Source organism: Nycticebus coucang, chromosome 18 (assembly GCF_027406575.1).
Source record: "Nycticebus coucang isolate mNycCou1 chromosome 18, mNycCou1.pri, whole genome shotgun sequence".
Taxonomy (NCBI): domain Eukaryota; kingdom Metazoa; phylum Chordata; class Mammalia; order Primates; family Lorisidae; genus Nycticebus; species Nycticebus coucang.
Genome location: NC_069797.1, coordinates 2,767,903 through 2,787,697, shown reverse-complemented (window position 1 = coordinate 2,787,697; position 19,795 = coordinate 2,767,903). Strand labels below are relative to the sequence as shown.

At 38.7% G+C, this 19,795-nt stretch overlaps 1 protein-coding gene across 1 annotated transcript in view; it reads left to right on the top strand.

Moving 5' to 3' along the window:
• Positions 1-17,668, top strand: part of LOC128570233 (band 4.1-like protein 2) — a 72,590-nt gene extending 54,922 nt beyond the window's left edge. The window contains exons 12-13 of the mRNA XM_053569186.1: positions 5,570-5,716; positions 17,541-17,668. Coding sequence (XP_053425161.1) covers positions 5,570-5,716; positions 17,541-17,668 — 275 coding nt within the window. The remainder of the gene's footprint in view (positions 1-5,569; positions 5,717-17,540) is intronic.
• Positions 17,669-19,795: the final 2,127 nt, after the last annotated feature.

Below are 19,795 nucleotides of genomic sequence, written 5' to 3'. Positions count from 1 at the left end.
ATGCCAACACGTGTTCAGAAGAAATGGTCACTGGAGCATTTTGGATTTCAGGTGTTTGAATTTGGGATGCTCTGCCAGGAAGTGTACATAATGCAGGTTTTCCAAATCTGAGAAAATCCAAAATCTGAAACATTCCTGGACCCACACTTTTGGATAAGGGATACTCAACTTTGTTCTTATTGAACAAAAATATTCCTTAAGAGTTCTTGCTTATGAATTGTTAGACTTGATTATGGTGTGGTTTATTTGGTTCAATTTCTAGAACTTGGATTTAATGATAAATGAACTTGAATTAATAAATGAAATCCTAAGGGCTTTTAGCATATGCACCTTACTTCAAATTAACATAAAACACTTCTACCATTATCACATTTTTGAGTTAAAAAAACTCCTACTGAAGCTTATAAGACTTCCCATAGTATGAAATGTTCATTGTTTCAAGAGAATAATTTTAAATACAGCATTTTTACAAAAAGAAAGGAAATCAATTTATTTGTTCTTCAACCCAAGGGGAGATATGTTTAAATGTGAATTTTTTTTCTATTGCAATTATAATCAGGTACATATTTGTAGTTTTATATGAGTTACACATGGAAATAAACTGATGTTACTTCATATGTGCATCTCATTACCTGGCCTGCTTTGGGGTTAATACGTTTTCTATAAAAGAGTTAAAAGTAGATTTAAATTAGAATGCCTTATGAAGGACTTAATATTTATTTCTATGTAAGAGAAAGTGATTAGTATGGACAATATTCTACCTGAAGAAATAGTTTTAATACATTTTTCATTGATTATTCCCATTTATATATGTATAATCATATGTACACATAATTTTGAAACATATACTTATATGTATATATGCACAGATATGTAATATCAATTTTGAAATTTTATTTTAATACTGTTCATTAGCAGAAATCTTTTTGATTATTTCTTGATATATTTTAGAATAAGTAACAACTTATATTTTAAATAATTAGGTAATGTAAACAAGATACTGCTAAGAAAGAAGACAGCTCTCTCATCAGTGCAGTATTGGCATCCATTGGTGTTGATCTATTTTTCCTAGAAAACACCTTGATGCAGGTGGACACATAGAGACAGATCTATCCTAGAATTTGTTGCTGGGCATTTTTGTATATAGTTATTAAATCTTGATTCTGGTGAAGGTCCCATGTAATATCATGAGGCCACATAAAATCTATACAAGGCCAGGTGCAGTGGCTCACACCTGTAATCCTAGCACTCTGGTAGGCTGAGGTGGGTGGATTGGTTGAGCTTGAAGTTCAAGAATAGGCTGAGCAAGAAGAAGACATAATTGCCACTAAAAACGGAAAAAACTAGCCAGGCATGGTGGCACATGCCTATAGTCCCAGTTACTTGGGAGACTGAAGCAGGATGCTGGTTTGAGTCCCGGAGTTTGAGGTTGCTGTGAGCTATGATGCCACAGCACTCTACTCAGGGAGACAGAGCGAGACTCTGTCTCCAAAGAACAAAAAGGAAAAAACATAACTATATAAGAGAACCATGAACCATGCTTCAAACAGATGTCCATACTTGCAAATAGTAAGAACTGAAATTCAGTGACTTATACTCCCCCAACTAACAGGCACAACATAAAGGTATATGGCACTCCTTTCGGGTGTAGAACACAACTACAACAGGGACTTTACCTAACTAATGGAAACACTGTAACCTAATCATTTGTACTATAGTATTAATCTGAAAGAAAAAAAGAAAAAGAAAGTGAATTATGAATGTACTACATATGTCAGAATATCTTTTACCTCATTACCTACTCTGAGCCTTTTTTAAGGAAAGAAAAGTGCCATTCCATGTAAATATTTTACAAGTCTTACCCCTTGCCACAGAGAATTTATGCAAGTGCTGAATCAATGAAGTCACTGTTGTTTAATGTCCCATGAGAAATTATAGCTCTTTCTGGAACTCTGTTTTCAGCAGTTATTTGAAACTCTGAGGCTCTGTAACTCCTATGTGGTGAATTTTAGTGTTTAGGAGAACAATAACCCAATGGATTTTTTTTCTCTTTGTATAAACCATGCTCAGGGAATCCCACCATGTCGTATGGATAGTTAGCAAAGAGGGTGACAGAAGGTTTGTATCTGAAAAAAATAATTTTTATAAGGAAAAGCAATGTACAGCATAGTAATCCCTTATTTTTCCAGCTGTGCTTGGGACACTGTAATTTTTCTGATGAGCAAGTCATCAAAAGCATTATTGTTACTGTAAAAAATAGGAAGTCAAATTCAGGTGCCCTCTCCCATACGTTTGGCTCGGCGCCTGTAGCACAGTGGTTATGGCGTCAGCCACAGACGCCAGGGCTGGTGGATTCGAGCCCAGCCCTGGCCAGCTAAACAATGACATCTGCAGCAAAAAAATACCCGGCATTGTGGCGGTTGCCTATAGTCCCAGCTACTTGAGAGGCTGAGGCAAGAGAATGGTTTAAGTCTAAGACTTTAGGGCTTTAAGGTTATTATGAGCTGTGACGCCGCAGCACTCTGCCCAGGGCATCATAGTGAGAATCTGTCTCCAAAAAAAAAGGAAGGCTTTGATGCCAACACATGACCAAACAATCAGTGAACTTTTGGTTTAGGGCTGTGTTCTTTTTTTTACCCCATGAAAAGCTAGGCAGTAGCCTGGAACTGAGCATTATTTTCTTCACTAGAATAATTTAAGTATATAAATAATCCTCCGACTGAAGTTTGGCAAGGTAAAATAAATCCTCTAGTAATTACATAGAAAGTAAAAATAAATGTACTATCTAAAGAACAAATATCAAAATAAAAATCAATGTAGATCAGCAATTTAAAATGGCAAATCCTCCAGGATTAGAAAATTGAACTAAAAAGAAGGCAAGTCATCCATTTAAGAGAACAAATCACCAAGCTGCATGGTGACCGGTGGGGTGTGCGAGGGAAATAATTTTCTGAAAGTAGAAAGTATGAGCAGGGGCGCTTCTTAGACTGGATCACAGAGGAAGGGAGGCCTACTGAGGAAGAAGCAAGTCCGCTGAGACTTGAAGTGTGAGAAGGAGGCAGCCAGTGGAACGGCCGGAGTCTCTAAAGCATTGTAGGAAGCAGAGGTGGCAGGACTAAGGGAGTAAGTGAGGGAGAGCTGAGTGCTTAAAGGATGCAGAGTCAGCATTTTGTCAGCTTTTATTTTGACATTCCTACAAATTTTAATATGTTACATTTGAACCTGTATTAGGTCTTTTGTATTATTTCACTATATTACAGGGGTACACATGTTTTAGTTACATAATTTGCTTTTATACATTTTAAGTCAAAGTTGTAAGTGTGCCCTTCACCCAGAATGTGTGCATTAGACCAGTTAGGTTGAATTTACTCAACGTCTTTTTCCCCTCCCTCCTACCTGATTTCTATTTAGTTCCAGATGTGCACATAACTATCGATCTACTAGTTGCAATTTAGTGTGAAGTATATGTGCTGTTTTTCCCAATCTTGTGATATACCACGTGGAATGGCCTCCAGTTCTACCCAGGTTGTTAAAAAACATAGATGATCACCATTTTTTTAATGAATGATCACTACTCTATAGTATACATATATCATATTTTATTTATCCACTGATAAATTGATAGGCACTTGGGTTGTTTTGACATCTTTCCAGTTGTGGACTGTGGTGGTATAAACATTCATGTTGCAAGTGTCCTTTTGAAGAACTTGCAGCCTAATCTGACTGTTAGTGCTTGTTTATGGGCATGTCTCTGAGACTGCATAGAATGGGTCCTGACAATGTGTGGGAGAAAGGGGCTGGTGTTGAGTTGCCTTTGGGTTGCTCTTGGCAGTGACATGTGTGAGAAGGGCAGGAAAAGAGTCTGTTTGCAGGAGTACAAATAGATGCCCACCCTGGGCAGAAGGTCCTTGTTCTGGAGTCAAGCAAATCACCTAGAACCCTGTGGATTTCACAGTCTGGGCTGGAGAAATCTGTGTGTGGAAATAAACAGAACAAAACCTGAAGAATTGAAGAGCTCTGAGAAGGACAATTGCCCAAGTTAGGTAGAGAAGCAGTATGGCACCTGCCATCCCCTTTTGAGTCTCTGGGGGCAGAAAGTACTCTCTGTGGGTTGGGAGGCCCATGACCTGTCCACAAGCAGTTCCCAGCTCACTGGTGGCAGCAGCCTGTGTGCTCATGTGGGGAGAAAGTCTCTCCAGCAGGTACAGAGCCCATCAACTGCCAGAGATGTGGGGGAAAGAGAAGAAATTGCACTCTCTACCCTTCTCACTGTACACTAGGATGTCTTCCTCCTTTGTGTTCTACTCTGAAACTTTGTTATGGAATCATCTATAGGTTTTGATGCTTTTCTATAGAAATTATACCCAATCTGTGATTGATTCTTTATTTTTCATCTAAAACACTTTCTCAGATGATCCAGCATTAGTGTATCTGGTCAGCCATCTTGTCTCTCTCTTTATGGCGGTGGTTCTCAACCTTCCTAAAGGCCACGTTGTTACAAATTGAACAAAGGGGTCATGACCACAAACGTTGAGAACTGCTGTGTATGGCATATTTTTTCATTATCCAAGATTCCTGAGTGTTTGTAATAGGTGCTTTGAAATCATAACCATAAGATAAGGAGTTAATCATGGCCGTACACATAATTTCCAAAGGAAAATTATTAAAATATTATTAAAGTTAAAAAGAAAACCTCTGAAAATTTGTTAAGGGATGGTGAGTTTTTGAAAGGTGAAGTGGAACTAGAAAAGGGCTAATGGTTCACATTCAGAAATGTATCTAAGGACCCTGTTGGGAATGATGGTAATAAGGGATGAAGAAGAGGCCTAGAAAATGTCCAGGTCCCTGGCCTAAGAAAATACTTCAGTGGAAAGATGAGAGTAGCTTCCCTATGGTGTCATCGAGTAGGAGAGATGAAGAGAGACCACACGAGTGCCAGGGATGCTAGGCGGGGGAGGTGGCTACATATTTGATTTACTGTCCATTGTATTGAGGCACGGAAGACAGAGATTTAAAAAAAGAAAACTGTTAAATATGAACATAGTTAAATTCCTCAAATTCACCTTGGTTTTCTTATCTTTTGAATGGTGTTCACATTAAAAATGGCCTTATGGAGTAATTTTTAATATTTATTGAAGGGAATCATTTTAATATATAACTATTCGTTGCACTAGATAGATTCAGAAGTGTATCCAGGCAAGATCGAAGGAACTCCAAAGAATTGTAATCTACAATTTTAATTCTGAAGTTTTGCCCAGATTGTGGTATTTCAGCTGATATTACAGACCCTCCCACTGTTCTGCTCCATGATAAGGGTATATCCTTTATAAATCTGTGATTCGAGACCCTTATGTAGTTCAGTTGGTTACAATGCAGAGTACTTTCAGACTTTGGTAAAAATCTAAAACTTAAGTTTCTTGTATACAGTCTCATTTTCAAAGAACTCAGTCAGTATTTCCATTCCTGTTAATAGTTTACATGCTGTCTGTTGATCTGTTTAATGGGGATTTCCATAAAATGTTAACATTTATATATTCTAAAGTAATTGAAAATTTCCCTTCCTTACTAGATGAAATTGGTCCTTTGGACAAGTGCTATGAAGGACGTTCCTGGAGAGATAACATCAAATGGCCCTGGCGTCGTCATCTTTGCCATCGTATCACACAGGGCCAGCAGAAAGACACCAAGAGGACTAAAGTCCTGCACTTTTTGAAAGGTACAGAACATTAGTACCATATGTGGTTTTAAGTGTTTGCCTAGACTCAAGGTTATCTGTGGCATTTTCTGTTTCAGAAATCAAATATTCAAAATTAGCCATGTATTTTCTCTAACTGATAAAATTTTCCAACTTTCAAATATGTGTAGGCTCTTGCTGGCTTTCACTGTGGTCTCTAAACTTTTTAGCAAGATATTTTCATGCAAATTGTATTAATTCCAGTAAGTAATTTACTGGACTTTTCAACTGTCTTCATAATCATCTGGCAAGATTCCTAAATTATGAAAGCTAAAATGATTCAAAATGTAGCTTTTTTTTGTTACAAGTACATTTTAAAGTGGACCCTATGACTTGGTGATTTTAATTATGTTGACTTCAATTTTCAACAAGAACAAAGATGTTCTTTATGAAAAATTTTAAACTATAACTGATCAAGTCATCCTTAAAGAAATGTAACTGTTTTGTGAAGAGTGAGTAGAAGAAGGTGTGTTGCCATTGGCTTTATTTTGTGCATACACCATAGTGAATGAACAAGTAACCTATAAAGTGTTTTTCAACTACGACTAAAATCACTGGAATATTGATTTGAAGAGTCTTGGATTTCTTCAGATCTCTTTCCCGTGTCTGCACAAAGTAACTTTTATTTTTAAACATAACATGGGAAGTAAGCATACTCACAAAAAAAAAAAAAATGAAATCAGCCTGTGCATTTATAATGTTTTCTAAAACTAACTTTGAAAATTTCAAAGACATGCAACATGAATTTATAGTGAACCTGCCAGATAAAGTAGCTGCCAGTGCCCGAGGAATCTTATACCAGTAGCCCCTAGTATGCAGCATGGAGGAGGTCTCAAGGACCATGTGGACCTTGGCTCATGCCACAAGTACAAGTAATTCATATAGCCTGAGACATTAAATTGTTTGCATTTCATTGTAAAATAATTTTTGACTTTAATCTTGAAGTATTATTTGTTTAAACATTAGATTTGAAACAATAGAAATTATGTCCAATAAGGTGGTATCCTTCAACTTCTGAGACACTGTCAGAAACATGTTTTTGTAATCATTCCAACAATTCACCCAGTAGAGTAACTCCTTAGATCTGAAACAGAAGAGCACAGCGTATCATGAAGTATCTTTTGCACTTTGCCTACTTAATTTAAAGCACCTCCACCTTGTATTAGGTCATCTACTCCCTTCATATGAGAATTGAGTACATTGGATTCTTGCTTCCCCATTCTTGTGAGGCTTTACTAAGAAGAATGTGTTCCAACTCAATCCAGGTTAATACAAAAGATTAATATAATAATTAATTAATACAAAAGAATACTATGGCTGCATAATATTCCATGGTATACATGTACCACAGCTTCTTAATCCATTCCTGTGTGTTTGGGCATTTAGGTTGTTTGCATATGTTGGTGATTGTAAATTGAGCTGCAGTGAACAGTCTAGTGCAAATGTCTTTATGATAAAAGGATGTTTTTTCTTTGGGGTAGATGCCTAGTAATGGGATTGCAGGATCAACTGGGAGGTCTAGTTTGAGTTCTTTGAGGATTCTCCATACTATTTTCCACAAAGGTTTTATTAGTTTGCAGTCACAACAGCAGTGTAAAAGTGTTTCCTTCTTTCAACATCCACACCGGCATCTGCAGCTTTGAGACTTTGTGATGTGGGCCCTTCTCACTGGGGTTAGGTGATGTCTCAGGGTGGTTTTGATTTATATTTCTCTGATGATCAGGGATGATGAGCATTTTTTTCAAATGTTAGGCATTTGTCATCATCAGAGAAGGTTCCGTTCATATCTCTTGCCCAGCGGTAGATGGGATTGTTTATGTTGTGTTGATTAATATGAGTTCTCTGTAGATTCTAGTTATCAACCCTTTGTCAGATACATACATTACAAATATCTTTTCCTGTTCTGAAGTTGTCTTTTTGTTTTGTTGTTGAAATGACTGCTGAAGTCTTTGTCCATAAAATCATTCCCCAGTCCAACATCGTCAAGAGTTTTCCCCACAGTTCCTTCCAAGATTTTTATCATTTTGTGTCTTATATTTAAGTCTCTTTTCCATCTTGCATCAATTTTTGTAAGTGGTGAAAGTTGTGCATTGAGTTTCAGTCTTTTACATGTGTTTATCTAGTTGTGCCAGCACCATTTGTTGTAAAGAAAGTTTTTAAAGATCAAGATCTATTTCTTTCAATTTTTGTATATTGCTGGATTCCTACAATAATTCTAAAGGGAGTTTAATTTTAGCTTTTCCTTACAAATTTATGACTCATTAAAAAATGAAATGTTTATCTGATAAAAGCAGATTCAAAGAACTAAAGTAACAGTCAGAGAATATATCCCTACACATTGTTCTCCCTGTAGGTTTTCAGGTCCTGGTAATATCAGGGGTTTATTTTCTATGACATCATCTAGGCTGGGGAAATGGAAGCTGTGTTCAACAAATGCTGCACATTCACTGAGCATAGAAGCACAGATACCACCTTTCAAAGAACAGGAACAGGCAGGAGGACCGAAGGTCTCATGTAACTGCCAAATCCAATTTGATCAGTAGTTTTATCCATTTCCCCGCAGCATATACCACTTTCCTTTTTATATTTGCTAACCTGTAAAAAGTGTTTGTGTTTTCTTCATTGATTTTTTTCCTTGCTTACAATCAAGCAAATGTACGTAGAGGAATGTAAAAGTGTCTCTCAAGAAGTCTCTTAATTCTCTTTTTGCTTCTTTCCTAAGTGTATGGCCTCATATATGCAACCTCTATAACCAACCTCTGATTTTCATACAGAAAGCTTTGGTATTTGGTGAAGCATGAGTCGATCAACCAATGATACCCTTGGTGTTCATAAAAGTGACCATTTCATATGGTACTTGGACTCTTAAGTTTTGTCCCAAAGTGAATTTATCAGCCTCCAGCAGTAGTATGGCAGGGGCTACATGTGTTCTTAGGTATGGAGGCCATCTCTTTGGGCCCTTGGCAAGTTGCTTAGAGAGATAAGCAACTGGTCTTGCCAAGGATAATACATTTGGGTTGAGCACTTCCTCAGCTGTTCTATTTCTCTCTAATATGCATAGTTCAAAAGGGCTTGGCCAGGTCAGGGAGGCCTGACACCAGGGCTGTTCATAGTTTTTCCTTTAGCAGCTTAAAGGCTATTGGTTGGCTGATTTTTACTCAATTGACCCTTTCTCTCCTCCCTTACTAATTTCATATAATGGTTGGCCAGTTTGTATGTTTCACTTAGTCTTTCACAGAAATTCTCAGGGCTTTCATCTGGCTTCTGCCTGACCTCAGCCACCTTGGATATGTTTGCGGCTCTCTGGCTTTGTTATACTGACAAGGCCATAGTCAAAGTTGCGTTCAGTAGAAGAGAACGAAACCATTTAGCAGTTAAGTATAAATATCAGCAAGTTCTGGATTTCAAGGCTAAGATTCACCTGGAAATTCACAGTGAGAACATTAGTATTCTTATCTACAGACTTAGCACAGTTTTTAAGATAATACCTAGGTTTAAGTGTTCCTATGGAACTGATCCAAAGTTCTGGACAATTGAAGTGAATATTCTTGCACATCAGTTGAATATTGGGCCTTTTATGAGGCCATGTTACATTCACATCATTTACTGGGAAATTCTCATTCAAGTTCCAGTTTTTTTTCTCAAGGTATCTATATAGACAAAACAGATAACGTTTAATACTACACAATTGTTTTCAGTGTGGCCAACAGGTGACCTTTGTTGACACTTAAGTCTTCAGAGTAAATATAATTACTGTATATAGCTTTTTATTCTTTGGCCCGTCTCTTAGTCCCAATTGAACAGATCAGTTTAGTAAAACAGCTATGTCTCATTTTATGAGCCGGCATTGCAGACAAGGCTGGAATCTAATACAGGTGGGCTACAGTTTCTTTTTTTTCTTTGAACTACTTTTCTCTTTCTAATTTCTCACCTTACTAAAAACAAATGATAGCAGAACTAATTCAATTGCAAAAATAAGCTGTACTTTCAGTATACTGGGTGTGATCATTTACATAAAGTGCATCAAAATAATTGTTAGTTACCTAGGCCTTTCTTCCCTTTAAAATTGCCTTTGCTGAAACTTTTTATAAGGAATCTCAGGTTAGAGTTGAAAGCCTTCCATGAGCCCAGATTTCATATGTGTAATTAGATACCTACATGCATTGGATAAATTCTTTGTCTTTTGAGATGCCCAAGCAAATTTTGGTTCCCAGACGTGTCAAAAAGTGACATTCTTTATTTAATACAGACCAGGAAATGTTATTGATGGGTATCTGTCCAGTTTTTTCAATGAACTTATTTTTTATTGGCCTTATAAAGTCAACTTTAATTCCTTAAGGCAGTCTGGACACCTCTGAAAATGCTATTCCAGTCAAAGCATTGGTAAAATACCAGTGTTTTTATAATATCCTATAGAACCAAATATATTCTTATTGAACTTATGCAAATAATTGTATTGTCAGAAATTAGGAATACTTACAGATGGCTTTCAAATTCAAGAGAAATTAAGGAGAGAGGAAAAACAAATGTTTCACATTCTGCCTATAAGTATATACCTTCCTGAAGCTCAAAAGACAGAAAATGGTTTTCTTGACTTCTGGAAAACAGAACACAGAAAGAATCAGCAATGTTTAAAACAAAAAAACATAACAAACCAGCTGAGTTCCATGTAACTGATTTTTGTTCCGTTTGAAGTTAGGTTAAGAACACTTACAGACAGGTTAGTTTTCTAATTAAAGTCTTAGAAGTTTGCCTTTAGCCCGATGCTATTTAATTATCAAAGACACCAAAATTTTGAATTGGAGAGAATTCCTCATTCTTTTTTAATAATTTCTCTTGAAGGATAAACTTTAAACTCAGTCAGTTACAAAACATACTTTTTGTGATGAATTAAAATTATTAATGATAATATATATTAAGACAGACTAATTTTTCATATATTGGAATATACATATAAATATAATCTATATAAAATTATTTCATATTTAACAATATTTTCTATACATTTTTGGTATATTGAGTAAGTTTAATATGTCTTTCTCAGATTTTCAATGGTCTTGATATTTCAAAAAGAACAAATTTAAACTTTTTATTTTGGAAGTTTTGTCAAATATTACAGGCTGAAAACATTTCTTTAACAAGATGACAAGTCAAAAGATTTTAAGGGCAGTACTGGATAGTCATCTGGATTATATGTAAATTCTTTCAATAATAATTTTATGAACTGTATTCAATCCAGCACAGACAATTGAAAACATTCTAAATGTTCTAAATTTTCCTGCCTATTACTTTCTTAAATAATCACTCTGTTTCAGGAGAAAATTTACCACATAAGATCCTTTTCTTACACAATGCTATTTTCCTTTCTGCCTATTTGTTTTTTACTCTCAAAAAAACTACTTAATAGAAAACAAGATCACAGTTTACTATGAAGTTAATTATTTACTTGGCGAAACTAATAATTAGAAAATTTAGAAGGCAAGAATCTTATTCTTTGACAAAGACTTAGTTTCCCAAATAATTTAAATAATCAAATTATTATGTTTTACAAAAGAGAGACATTTTGTGGAATACAATATTGATACAGGATTTTTCCACTCAGAGCTAGACAGGGACACCCCATTTTTTAGGCTCAGATGAGCTCAGAAATCACATTCCCATTTCTAGGCACAAACAGGTTGCACCCTGCAGACTACACCCTCTGAACTAAGCAAATCCAGGATTAAAGCAGCCTGAACAAAGAGTAAATATCCTAATCCCCTCCCTATGACAAAAACCTAATAACCTTGCCCCAGTGAAGGGACTGCATTCATTCATTTATTAAAACACTCAATCAGCTTTAAAGGCGTCTTCCCATCTAACAAGCCTGGTCAAAATTTCTCTTAGTGTCAATATTAATCCTAGAAAAAGGACCCATTCAGGAGACCTCTGTCTTGGGCCTCTTCCCTACGACCAGAAGCTCTGGCATTTTTCACTCTGTCTGCCTGCACCTCCGTCCAACAAAATCACAATTTATCATTCATCTGTGTCCCATAGGCTCAACTCTTAGACCATGAGACTAAGTATTCACTTAAGAAAGAAACTCCAGCAACAATACCATAACATAAGTATTCTTTCTGATGTCTTTTCATTGTCCCCGTAAGTCAAACATGGCCACATAGTAAAGATGGCCATCAAGGACAGGATCTGCATCCAAAACAGAAAGCAGAAAACCTGGAACATCCAGTTTCTTTCAGAATAGCCAGTGGGAAAAGTTGGAGCAGGGAAGAAAAAAGTCATGTGGGCTAATCTGCGCCCTGCAGTTGCTGGCCTAAGTAGGGGAATGAGCTCACCCAATTCAGAGATTTAAAATCAAGAACACAAGCTCATGGTCAAATCCAGCAAGCTTAGAAATATTATAGAGGTAGCAGTTCTATAAACTTTGAACATTTTAACTTTAGTAACAGGTTTAAAACAAATTCTATCTTAAATAATGCCACAATCACCTGAACATCAGGGCATGTAAGTTATTCTTGTTTAAAGTTCTCAGTCTTCCCGGAGACATGTTGCAGTAGTCTCTCCACAAGCCCTTTTCCAAAATCTTTCAGCACAGTTCTTAACAGGGCAGCCTTTCTCCACATGCTTCTCATCCCTTTCCCTCAGACAAACTGCAAACACTTTATATACAGGGATACAGACAGCAGCCAGCACACAGTTATTTTCCCTACGAAAAGGGGAAGGGGGCATGAACTCCTCCTGCCTATTATTACCCATCTCAGTTAGTTTCCAAGCATTCACATGCACACAATTCCAACACATTTCTTAACCTTGGTACCCTCGATTTCTTACACAAACTGTCACTTAGCCACAGAAGGTAAACCAACACTCTCCTAGGATTTGTGAGGGGAAATGGGGAAATCTACATTTCGTGTCCAGTCTCAATCCCACCACACACACACACTCTCCTACACCTCTCACCAGTCCTGCCAGCAATCTAACATCCAGGGGTTGATCAGACACCTAATTCCATTAAAATAGTGGGGACCCTGCATCGATTTTACTTTGTCTTAGATATTTCCCAGGGCAGATGCCAGTTTCCTCCGGCCAGTTGGTAGCTACAAGGTGCATCTGAGCCTATTCTCTCCTTGAGTGGTCTCGCTTTGTTGTACCCACTGCACATACACAAAGCCAGGGAAGGGGATTGTGGACTAAAATCAATTACTGATCAATGTATGGGAACTGGTCCAGATGACCTGGCTTCCCAGTGACCACTTGATGGACCACAGTCATGAGAGTTGGGTCAAGGGAGCCATTAGAAGGCCACCCTACATTGAATCTGGGCCATTGAACTTCACAGAGGACTCAGAGATGGTTCTTAGAATAGTGGACTCCATAATCATCAGAGAAGCCAGCACTGAGTTCTTTAACATGCACTGGAGGGGTGTCAGGTGTTCACTTTATTGAGTTCCCACAATTGTGAACCCAATCAAAAAGAATAGAAATCAGAACAGACACTAAGAATAGTTAGCACACTGATGACAATAACGACAAACAAACTCATGAACAAAGAACAGATCAAATGTGCCTCTGAGGCTGAGTCTCCCCACTGGCATCCTGCTGTTTTCAGGAACCTGGGACAGGTCTATCCAGCATGAGCCAACTCTCAGGAGCTCCTGTCTCTCCCTCATGGGTCTCTCCTGGGCAGTATTCAGGAGTCCCAGTGCCTCCTTCTTGGGTGCCTGTCATTCTTCCTGTGCACTAACGTGGCTCCCTGGGGCACTTAGCAGCATCCCCAGGGCACTGGAGTCTCTGTGACTATTCGGTGGCCTGTTCTTGGTAATGTAAGGTTACTTCCTGAACATAAATAAACTACACTTAGAATAAGAACACTTACCTCTTGAGAGAGAGTTTCAGACCCAGGATTTTGGTGGAATCCATCTGAGTTTCTTCAGAGCCCTCAAGAGGATTTCAGGAAATTGCAGGGCCTGGAATATCTAGGGATGTGCCTCACCTTAATTTCTGCCCTCTCCAGGGGGCGTCACATGTATTCGGACACTCCAGCTAGCGAGATCTCACTGGGGCCTCCAAATGCTGTACCCAATGCAAGTGGAATTGTAGAGAAAAAGCCAACACACTGTTTCAATTGAGTATTAGGTCCTTTATCAGCTGGATGACCAAAAAAGGTTCACATCTGAAAATTCTCTGCACCTGCATGACAAAAGAAGAGAGTTTTTATACCTTTCTTTCAGCTGGGATGGGGAAGAAAAGCAAGCCTTTGCCAGGTTAGATTTACAGGGTTGGGTGTTGGTTAGTTACCAGGGGAACTGAGGATAGGAATGCCCTTTTACAAGGATCTGCTGTAACTTTGGACTAATCCCCTGTCTCAGCAGAATATGTTTATTTAATAGCCCATTTCTGCAAGGCCTATGTGCTCATGGGGGTGCTGAAGAGGATGGGGAAGAGAATGCAAATCAGGGTCTGTTTGCCTTTTCATTCACTACTTTCTCCCTCCACCTTAACGCTTCCTCATGGGGCAGGGATGGGTCTGCCCAATCTGACTATGAGTCCCCAAAGTCCACATTCTTTTCCCCATGGTGGCCCAGTGGCAGTATCATAGATCCCATCACTCCTGTACACATAAATGCATCCATCCTTTCCAAAAGTTATAAGCTGGAGACACTCACACATTTAATTTTACTTTTCTGTCCCCAAAACTATTAAAGAAAAAAAAAGTAATGAATGGCCCAAATTAACTTAAAAAAAAATCACATAACCAAATGGATGTCCATTTTCTCCTGAGAAATGAAAAGGTCTGGCAAGAACTTTCTGGAAACAGCCACCACAGTGCCAGGTCCTAGTGATAAGTGCTGCCTGGCATCCAAGAGGCATCTCTGCTGGTCTTCAGCAGCCAGGCATCTGTGGTGTTAAGTGTTTCCAATCTCTGCTTTGTAGCACCCTTGTCTAAATACCAATGTCAGGAGGACTGGGTGATGTTTTGTGTGCTTTTTCTCTCAGCAGAGGAGTTGCCTGCCCGTACACACCCAGTTAAATAAACTAGTGAGTGATCTCTACTGGTTCAGTCATTTCCTGTTTTGCATTGTGTCACTTAAAATGAACACACCAACCCTTAATTGTAGTTTGTTTCATCATACAATTTTAAAATGGGAGGGGAGCCAATATTGTAACTTGGCTTTTGCCAAAGTTGTGCTGTGCACTGCCTCCTCCAAAATGACATGTGAGGTAGGAGCAGACCTATGAAACCACCAACACGAAATGCTTTAAGTAAATAAATATACAGTCCACTGAAAGCTGATACCCAAGGTTATTTGCAGATAATTTACTACCTGTGAACATCTTTCATGAAAACATTAATGTATTTCTTGGAGCCCATATGGATTGCAGTCATCTCACCAAAAACAGTATCACAAGAGCAGTCACATTTACCAACATTCAGGGCCATTGTATTGTTTTTACGTCAGTCTAGAATGTGTGAGAGGGAATGGCACATCTCTCCTTTCATAAAGAAATGAGACACTTTGGTCCATACCCGCAGTATATATACATATAGATGGGCATGTTGGAGAAATTTAAAATAGCTACTCTTTATCATGCCCAATTCTACAAATCAGTACTGTGAACAACAGACAATTACAAAATAAAAAGGGATGATGGGGAAGCATAAACTTTTCAATGTGCAGTCGTCGTGGAGCACTACAAATGTTAAATTTTGGGATAAATGTCCCAGATGCTAAGTCTGTCTTTTTTGGCATGTGTATTTGAAGTGGGGGACAGTAGAGGTGACCTCCTATTACAGAAAGAGGCGGCTAAACTCTGCCTGTCCAGCCAGTCAGCCATCTGGATTAGTTTGCTTTTCTAAGATACTGGGGATTTTGTTCAGGAGGCATCTAGTCTACACAAATTGATCTCCCCTACCTGCCCCCTAAACTCCTCTGCAAACATGTTCTTCTACCTTTTTTAACTCAGACTGTTATAAGAAGCCTCACTGACCCCCACCCCCAGGTCATAAAACTCCTAGTAGCCAGCAAGTATATTCAGTCAAGCTATGGAAATCCTTCAAAATGATTTACTAAAATGAAAAGGAAAGAAGATACAACATTGCCAAAAGGGGGAAAAAATCATTCATGGGTGAGAGATTATTTTTAATCAGATGCTATCTGTTTGTTTTAAGAATGGGATGAGAGATTGTGTGTCATTCAGCCCTCACACCACCCTAAAGGTAAGTCCCATTATGATCCTCCCCTTTTTCAGGTGCAAAAACTGAGGAGGAAAGACAGTGAGTAATGTGCCCAGGTGAAGCAGGAACTGGGGCAGCTGTTGTTTGAAACCAGGCGTTGTGGCTCCAGATGCTGCCTCTCTGAACTACCAAAGAAGTCCATGATCCCGCTTTACATGTGAAACCTAAAGGCCGAGATTTAGTTCCAAGGGATCAAACAGAAAAGTGTACATGATCATTAATAAACAACCAAAAGACAATTTACTTTGCAAATTCAAATATTTCTTTTCTGAATCTCAAAATAGACACAACGCTAAACACAGAGAGAGATTAGACATGAAAGAGATCTAAATGAGCCTCCATTACCAACTTCATTGTGAGGGTTGATCATCTGGGACCATCTGTTGATCATCTGGGACAGGCCCTCTGCTTTGCAGGGAGAATCTTTTCTCCCCAAATGTAGTCCTCTAGCACACTAGTCCAATCTTTCTGCTATTTGTTTCCACCCACTGAATATGTAGCAAACATCCTGCACCCAGTTTGTGGTTGGTAAATAAATCCCTGTAGTTGGATTTGTGAAGAGTTCTCAAGGATGTCCATTATGGTTTTATAAATTTTAACTTATTTTCCAGACTTCCTTAACCTGAAGTCAATTAAGACACTGTTTACACACACGGTTTGGCTAAAATTGGGGATGGGCAAATGTTTCAGGAAGGACAGATGGAGCCTCATTTGCTTTCAAACAACCAGTAGTTTATTTTATTTTTTAAATACATGCGAAACAAAAAGCCACACTGAAATTTTCACTTTCTAGTATCTAGAAATAAAAACCCAATTCTGTTCCTTGAAGCCCTGAATAAAAAAGCATGTCAGCCTTTCTTTTTTGTTTTCTATGTCTTTTTTCCTTTCACCATCACTATTAGCACCCTGCTGTCTCACTTGCTAAGAGCTTTTGCACACACTCTTCTGCATGATGCACAGGGATGCAGCCTCAGGAAGTCTGATCTTGGTCATTGATGGTCACTCCAAACACACAAGTGTATCCATGTACCTGACCAAGGCCCATGCTGTCCTTCTTTTATTTCCTATCTGACAGCCATATTGTTGCAGCATTGACCACAACCATTCAGAAATCTTACCCAAATGGTTAAACTCTCTAAACTCCTCCCCCTCACCCCTATCAAAGAAGTTTAGAAAACTGGAATGGGTAAAGAGCAATGAGCATCCTTCCAAAAAAACAAAAAAAAAAAGGCTTTTTTTGGCTGGGTAAGGTCTATCATATCTCCTCTCTCTGCAAACACAGACAAGTTTTCAGCATACTATGCATCAAGGATAAACATCTCAAAACAACAGGTTAATGTCATGTCCAGCATTAGCTTGAAGCCCCAAATTACTTCAAACAGATTCAAATGATTGAACTGGCTAGGCTGCCACCATTGTGGATTCCCAGGAGCAAGGAGAGCACCTGGTTCTCATCTTGGGAGACAGCTCCAATTCCAGCACTTAACAGCTGCATGCTCTTGAGCAAGCTCCTAATGCTAAGACTTCAGTTTGCTCATCTGTCAAAGGTACTAATGCTTGCATATTTCTCAGAAACAGAGGCCAGGTCCGACAGACCAACACCGTTATCTGTGGCTATGGCCATGATATTGGCTGCTAATTCAGCATTCAAGGACAAACACCTCCTCATGGTGGATGAGGACGGCAAAACACCCATTTGATGCCCTGTCCTGTACATGGCAAAAGGCTCCTGGCATAGCGAGAGCTGAAATTCATCAAAGTGTGGATTTCACTGGCTTCTCACAACCTTTATGTGGGAATGTGGCAATGTGTAATTTATTTCAATTAAATTTTGTTTCACATACTCTTTTGCAAGTCAGGAATATGTGTAAGATTTTTCAAAAATGGGACAAAATGAAGAATGAAAAGAAGTTGCAGGGTCTGATCATTGCATTATTAGCAGCCCAGTGTTCGCATGGCCTGGGTGGAAGCCTGTCTTTTTTAATACTCAGCTCTGTGAAGTCCTCCTTTCCCACAGAATCACAGACTCACAATTTCCTGGCTGAAGGGCCTATTTTTCTGCTTTAAGTGAAATCTCTCAATTCTCAAAAGTCAGTGGGAAGGACTGACTTGCCCTCCTGAGATGGGAAGGATCAGATAGACTACTCCAAATAAGTTTCACTAATCAAAAGACATGATGTAATGTAATTAGTATTTTACAAATAAGGGAGAAAAGATGGAATTAAAAGCCACCTGTCTCTGCAACTCTCAGTACATCTTATAATCACTCGATACATCCTTCTAAACTGGGGAAACACACCTTTGCCTCCAGTCCTCAGTTCATGGTGGGATCATGGGCAACCCCAAAACTTGGGAGTGTTCTAAGAGTTCCAATTATTATTTGATCCCCTGACTGCCCAGGTTAGGAGTAGGTGAGACCCATGGCTTGGGGATTTGAAGATGTGGCTTGTCTGCATTGGGTGGTCCTCAAGCTCCTTCCTCCTGGTTTTCTCAGCAGGCCACAAAAGGCCACACAGGCTCTTTTGTCTTCCCTCCACTCTACTTTTCTGGGACTGCCCTGCCTTTTTCCATTTTCTTTTCATGGTCAATTATGAATAAATCACTTACAGAAGACACAGTGGAGTGACCACATCTTCAGGAAAGCCTCCTCTAGGACACAGTTAATGACTCTCAGAGTCCATATTGGCTTGGCTGACACCACTGTGGATTCCCAGGGTGCTATTCTTTTTCACACAGTGGAAATGCCGTCGGGGGTGGGTACCAAGCGACTATAGGATGGAAAGGGACCTTGAAGACTTAGCCACTTCTGCTCCTGAGTAATTAGGAGCCATCAAATGAGAAAAGTTTGCAGGAGTCTCCAGCCTCCTAAACCAGACAACAGGCTGGCTTTTCGGAATCCTAAAAATGACAATAGGAGATAGAAGCTCAAGAAAACCATTTAACACCACCAGCATCTGCCAGGCAGAGTGTTGCCCTAAAACTTGCAAGGAAGAGGCCTTCAGATCTATGGAATAGATTAGAGAATCTAAAGAGGAACCCAGCCACATACAGCCATATGATCTTGATAAGCCTAAAAAAAGGACCCACTTGGCAAAATAATTCTTGTTTAACCAATGATGCTGGGAGAACGTGTCAGCCACATGTAAAAGACTGAAACTGGACCAGCACCTCTCACCACTGAAAAAGATTTATTCTCGCTGGATAAAAGATTTAAATTTAAGACATAAAACAATAGAAATTCTAGAAGAGAGTTTGAGGAAAAGACACTTCAAGATATTGGCCTTGGGAAAAACTATATGAGGAATATACCCATGGCAAATCTAGCAACACTACAAATAAATAAATGGGATTTGATCACGCTAAAAGTTTCTGTGTAGCTAAGGGTACCACAAACAAAGCAAACAGATAGCCTTAGGAATGGAAGGAAATTTCTCCTGTGATGAATCTGACAAAATCCTGATAACTATAATTTATAGAGAACTCAAATTAAACACCACAAAAAAGAGCAAACAACCCCACTTCTATGTGGTCAAGAGACTTGAACAAAAACTTCTCTAAAGAAGACAGATGAATAGCCAACAAACACATGAAGAAATGCTCATCGTCTTTAATCATAAGAGAAATGCAAATCAAAACCACTCAGGTGAGATATTACCTAACTCCAGTAAAATTAGCCTACATCACAAACTCCCAAAACTGCAGATGCTGGTGTGGATGTGGAGAAAAGGAAACACTTTTACAGTGCTGGTGGGATTACAAACTAATATAAACTCTATGGAGGTTCACATTGATCTCACAATCCCCTTATTAGGCATCTATGAAATCAT